Below are 6000 nucleotides of genomic sequence, written 5' to 3'. Positions count from 1 at the left end.
AAGGTTATAAGCCAATAAATCAGTGCAGGAAATCAGTTGTGCTTTTAATATTTGGTGGTAAAGCCATTTATTGTAGCCAGCCTATCACTAAGTTTGTCTGTGTCCAAGCATTGCATAACTTTTGATCTCAATCGAAAACTGTAGTACTAAATATTAAATATTGTGTGTGAGCTGAATGTGTTAGAACCAAGCAGAGAGTTATTAATTATTTTTAGCAGGTGTGTTTTGCTGGCTGTGTGCACAGACTTCAGGTGAACTTTTTACCTTGGCACTCAGTCTGCAGAAGGAAATGTCCCTGCCTAGGAATGATGTTTTGAGTTATTTCAGTGCCAGGGCAATTACAAGAGCTGAACAGCTTACATGCCATAAAAGTCAGTGATGCCATTAGCAGAGCATGAGTCAACAATGTTTGCCAGATTTTGGTTCAGTAGGTATGTAAAACATGCATAACTCTACAGCAGTACACCTGACAGTCTGCTGATCTTTTGAAGAAAACCGATACTTTTCATTAGTCACATGCACTTATTGACCTTATAAGGTGTAACAAATATGCAGTGAATGTAAAATGTGCATGAAATGGAATAAAATAAATAAAATGAAACAAAGTTTATAAAGTAGTTCTAAGTACTACCTATAAAGCTTAAGATCATTAAGCACATATTGGTCTTAATTCAATCCACATTGACCAAAACAAGCATGTTGCTAAAAGGTCTTTGTCAATGAAGAAATTAACTTCTTTACTTTATCACAAGGGCAGTTGTGTAGGCGAGCGCCCATTCATTCTCAGGTAGTGGACTGCTCTTTGTAGCCTTTTAATGTACCTGACAAGTGATTAACATATGGGTCATGGAATTGTATGATTACTTAAGGTGGAGAGAATGTATGGAATGCTGAAAGACCTACAGCACAGGAACTGAGGCGGATCATGCCTAGACACGTGTGTGAAATAAGCGAAACTCTACCAGGGAAACCATGGGGACAGGTGCTAAAAAGCTTCCCTTATTGTGCAAGCACCACATTCTAATTAATAGAGATTAAGCAGATGTGATGTATGTGAAACTCAATGGAGGTACACAAAGAAGGTCATAGCGGGATATTTATCAGAGATGTAAAAGTCAGAGTGGCAGAAAAGCTCCTAACTGCACAGCTCTCTTCCAGTGTCAACTGCAGTCTATGAGTCCAAACTTCTGGCAAGAAGACTAAATGCAGTAAAAATAGAGGCTGTAACGACTATTTCTACCTTTCAATGTTTCTCAGTCCACTTTTTTGTTGATTTTTTTCAGGAATTCTTCATTAAGAGTAGTCAATAAAACAAATTGTAATGTTTCTAAATTGGTAATGAAATAATAAAAACCTAAGTACATAAATATCATGTACTCAACATAATTCAATACTGTTAATATATCACACAATATTGGATAAAAATTAACAGCTCTTTAATGACATTTAGAAGAGGGATCTGTAAGACTTTGACCACTGTAATGGGCTTGAAAGACATCTCTGATAATGCATACTTTGTGCAATTCATTTGTCATTTTGTGTGCTCATGCAGCTGTGGAAACAATAGTTTATTATTTTGTCTTCATATACATTTGCTCTTGTTCCCTCTCTGGTACCTGTACTGTGGTTGAACAGTGCAGTCATAGTTGACTAAACAGAGACCCAGCAAAGGATTAACAGCTCATCCTCTTACATATTATTTATCTGAAAACAATCATCAAACAGTTTTTTTTCTTTACCAAATTGAAGACAATTTACACATAATTACCTACTGTAATGTCACAAAAGTATCACTGGTGAAATGGACGCATAGGTGTTGAGGACATGGGCCTCAGAAACACAAATCTTGCCTTAATAGTCTTTGAATTAAAAAAAATCCAAGCTGTTGGAGGCATATTTACATAAGATCAAAGACACTCCTTGGTTTGAAAGCAATGCATCATGGGGTATTATTAATATGGGCTCCACAGGTGAGTCAGAGGCTTTATTAGCTTAGCATGATGTAAGTGTACACTCATGACTTTAAGCGATTGTGAATTTATTCATTTATTATGTTTTTTTTTTTTTGCAATATTAGGCCTCAAACATAAAACAATGTGTAGGAATATAATGGAATGAAATGGTGAAAAATTAAAACAAAGTTTAAATGTAATGATTTTTTGATAGATTCAAATATCTACATTAAAATATAGATTGTAGGCTAGTTGATATAGTAGGCCAAAGTAATAAATAAATAAATAAATAATAAATAGATAAAATAAATATACTATAAAATGAAAACATCACTGAGCCAGATTTTTTCTGATAGAAAATGGCAATTATGATTATTAAAGGGTTAACTCTGAAGAAAAAAGACTTTTTCACCAAAGCTATAGGAAATATCTTTTTTTTATGGGTGTGTTATTGGGTCATCTGTCTGCTTAGCCAAGTAGACAGTTAAAGATTTATATTAAAAAAAAACTTATTTTGCTGAAATTAATAAGCACTCATCCTCCATATTTTTTTTCTGACCCCAAAATATATCATTTGAATGTAACAAAATACTGTACAAGAATAGTTATTACACTGTACATATACACAAAGACCTAAATAAAGCAATGCAAACAGAAAAAAACTTGTTTAACGAACATTTTTCAATAACAAACTAGAACAATTAAAAACAATTCGGCTACGAGTATCACAAGTGATATCAATATCGTTTTTTTTTTTTTACTTTTGCCAAATGTCTGTTAATTTAATTAACACAATAAGTACTGTGAATGTGAAAATTAAGGTAGTACTCAGAGGCATTTATGGATCATTACTGATTCATAGCTAATGCCAATAATTTAGTGTCTGGAACCCCTCCTTTTCTCAAGCAAGGATCTGGTAAAACATTTTATTTGCCTTGTCCTACTAATTTTTTTAGGTTACAAAATGTAAGTGACTATGTTAAACAAGTATTTACATTTACATGGCCTAAAACCAGGACAAAGGAACACTTTGGGAGTAATGTAGTGTACCTGGATATTGAAGGGCAAAAGATTAGGACAAAATATTTAAACAAATTGAAAAATGTTCTTGGTGTCTTCCATACAATCTGGAATTTGGGTCATAAATTGGTGCTATACTTTCCCCACAATGCATTACTCATGAAGCCAATGGATGTGTTCGACAGATTGCTGACATAGTGAGCCATATATTCAGTTGTTCAGACAGTCTCAGAAATATGCTTATAGATAAATAATTTAACAGCCACATATGAGCTGCTTAATGATATTGAATGGATTAATATTTTGTTTAAATGTGACAGACTTACTAACCTGTGACTTCTAGTGTATGACAGAGTGTACAAGCAAGTAAGACTGATAACTGATCGATTGCTCTTTTGCAGTTGTAATATTTTCCAATATCGTCCAATTACTCATTTGGTTTTCTAATTTTTTGATTGTACATTTTCAAGTGACTAGCTTATAAAAAAGACTCAATAATTATTTTACTATTAATAATAAAAAAACAATTTGTATAATTTGACAATAAAGATCAACACTTTTTGTCCTACAGTGACATTTAATGATCTTTATATGTCAGCTGTGATTTATGTCAGCACTGGATGCTAGTGGTGTTCCAGGAAATGTCTTCTGTTAGCTGACAGTCTTGAATATATGGCTCTGTGTCTTAATGCAGGTTCCTTTAGTTCTCCATGCTGAAATTAAAGGCACCATTGATATTTTTCTGCCCTTGAAATACTGGGACCACTGCTACATACATGTGAATGGCACTTTTGTTAAACACATTTCATACATTTAATTTATAAAAGACTTTGTTTCACTACATCACTAAAATAAAAGTTATTTTATTGTGTTTACTTATTTCCCTCAAATACTTAATTTATAGAAAATAAAGGTTTAGTGTTGACTCTGTATAATTCTTTTAGTATCTGACATAAGTGTTTTTTTACTTATTCTGTTTTTAAGCGTTGGTATGTTACTTTTACACAGCAATGGGATCTTGGTTGGCCATTACACTGGCGAGTCTGGTCTGCAGGTCATCTTGTGGGGAGAGGCGCAGTGCGGGGTTAGTCCTGCTCCTGTCCAGCACGTCCAGGGCCAGGATGCCCGTGTTTGCTGCCCCAGGGTTTTGTATGCTGAGGAAGGGTGTATCCTCACTCACAGGTTCGTCCTCCATCTCGCTCTCTGAGCCGCTGCTCTCGGAGCTGGCGTCGCTGCCCACCTCTGGCTGCGCAGCCTGGCCGGCTCCAAATGCGGCCTTGGTTCTTTTGGACGGGCGACTGGCTACAGGACTGCGGGGGGTGGAGGTGGGGGTGGACGCAGCAGTGGGCACACCCTCGCACTCCTGGATGCTCTCATACCGGTCATCTTCAGTGATGTGTAGTGGGCTTGGGGGCGGGCTGGCTGCCTCTAGGGCGTGGTTGTAGTGGGCCGAGGAGCGGTGTTGCCGGTTCCGGATGGCTTCTTGCACCTTGCTCGAGTCTGACTTCTCATGGAACAGCAGGGGGCGCTCTTCCTCACCTGAAGGGCTTGTCACTATGGAAGGGACAGAGGTTGCCAGGCTGGAGAGAGGTACTGACATCTCAGAGGGAGGCGATGAGGGTGTTCCCGGGGAGAGCAGTTTCACAGGTGAGAGGTGGGTTGGTGTTGTCATAGTGGAAACATACCTTACATAGAGAGGACAGATTTATATCAGTCTTATAACATAAGTTTGAAGAAATCACATCTGCTTTCTTTCATACATTAACAACTATATACATGTTCTTATGCCTGTGATAAAATATTGACTCTTATATGAAAAATGTTCCTTTAAGTGTTTAATCACCAAAAACAGAAAATTAAGATAAAAGCAGCAGCACGGTGACTACCTCTCACTGTATGGGGAGTCTTTGTATGATTCTGTTATTTCTTTTGAGTTCTTCAGGTGCGAATTCAGGTCTCCACTGCCACCAGTGGCATTCAGACGCCCACGGTGACTGGGAGTGCCGTTCCTGCTGCCCTCTGCTGACAGGATCACTATGGCTACACGAGTATCAGACCCAGCATTCACTGTCTTCCCATTACTCCAGCTGTTATAAAATAGAAGGATAACATTCAGACTGACCGGTACAAGTAAGCTTGACAAAGACAGAGCTTAGGATGAATTCAATTTACAATGAATAAATAAGCCAGTATTCTTTGTTTATTACTATGTTAAGTGCCAATAATAGGGAAATGGGGGAAGAAACCCCCAAATCCTACACTAACAAAATCTGCTACATTTTACTATTAAGAAGAGGTATGCAGGATATCCATAAAGCACATGTTCTCTCACTCATTCATATACTGTTTTATCCATAAAGCACAGTTTCTCTCAATCATTCATATGCTCTTTTCATCTACCTGAAACCCATTCAGCAGACCATCTTCATCCCATCCATTATGATACTGTTGCTGTCTTTGGAATAGGCCTTTATGGGCTATTCAGTAGTAGTTAGAAACAAATCCTGGAACTACACTATACACCATGAAGCTTTATTGAGCTCTATCTGAAGTGAAGTGGTAAATGCTAACAACTAGCCTTCATTGATAATGTTTTTTAAGGGGAGGATGCCTGCAATTGCAGCGAGCAAACTATTTTAATGCCATAAATGACCCCTCACAAAATTACTCAGACCTATTGCTGAACTGGAAAGGAAAATATCTTATAAAAGGTTGTCACTCTGCCAGTGCTAAAGCTCTGCCATTGGGCCCAGTTTGTCAGGCCATGGTAAGTGATTCTGGAGTGGGTCAGTGGGCAGTTCCACCCAGGCTGAAGGTGTAGCAGGGACGAGGGAGACGCCATACCAGTGGCTGGAGGTGTGAGTAGCTGTGTTGGATGGCTGGGTCGACAGTGTGTGGTGGCCTGTGGAAAATGATGTCTCTGTTTCCTTCTCGATCACGTGCTGGGGAGGGACAGCATTTTTCAACGAATATTGCTGAAAGCGAAAGAAATTCACAAAGCATGAACAGATGGCCATCAGTAGGAAAT

The 6000-nt window shown here is 37.9% G+C and overlaps 1 protein-coding gene across 1 annotated transcript in view; it reads right to left on the bottom strand.

The window, feature by feature from the left end:
* Positions 1 to 1414: 1414 nt before the first annotated feature.
* nrg1 (neuregulin 1) overlaps positions 1415 to 6000 on the bottom strand; it is a 29116-nt gene continuing 24530 nt past the window's right edge. The window contains exons 7-9 of the mRNA XM_026998233.2: positions 5817 to 5947; positions 4859 to 5059; positions 1415 to 4657 (exon numbers count right to left, since the gene is read on the bottom strand). Coding sequence (XP_026854034.2) covers positions 3973 to 4657; positions 4859 to 5059; positions 5817 to 5947 — 1017 coding nt within the window. The 3' untranslated portion in view covers positions 1415 to 3972. The remainder of the gene's footprint in view (positions 4658 to 4858; positions 5060 to 5816; positions 5948 to 6000) is intronic.

Source organism: Electrophorus electricus, chromosome 17 (assembly GCF_013358815.1).
Source record: "Electrophorus electricus isolate fEleEle1 chromosome 17, fEleEle1.pri, whole genome shotgun sequence".
Lineage (NCBI taxonomy): Eukaryota > Metazoa > Chordata > Actinopteri > Gymnotiformes > Gymnotidae > Electrophorus > Electrophorus electricus.
This window is presented reverse-complemented; position numbering and strand designations above follow the sequence as displayed.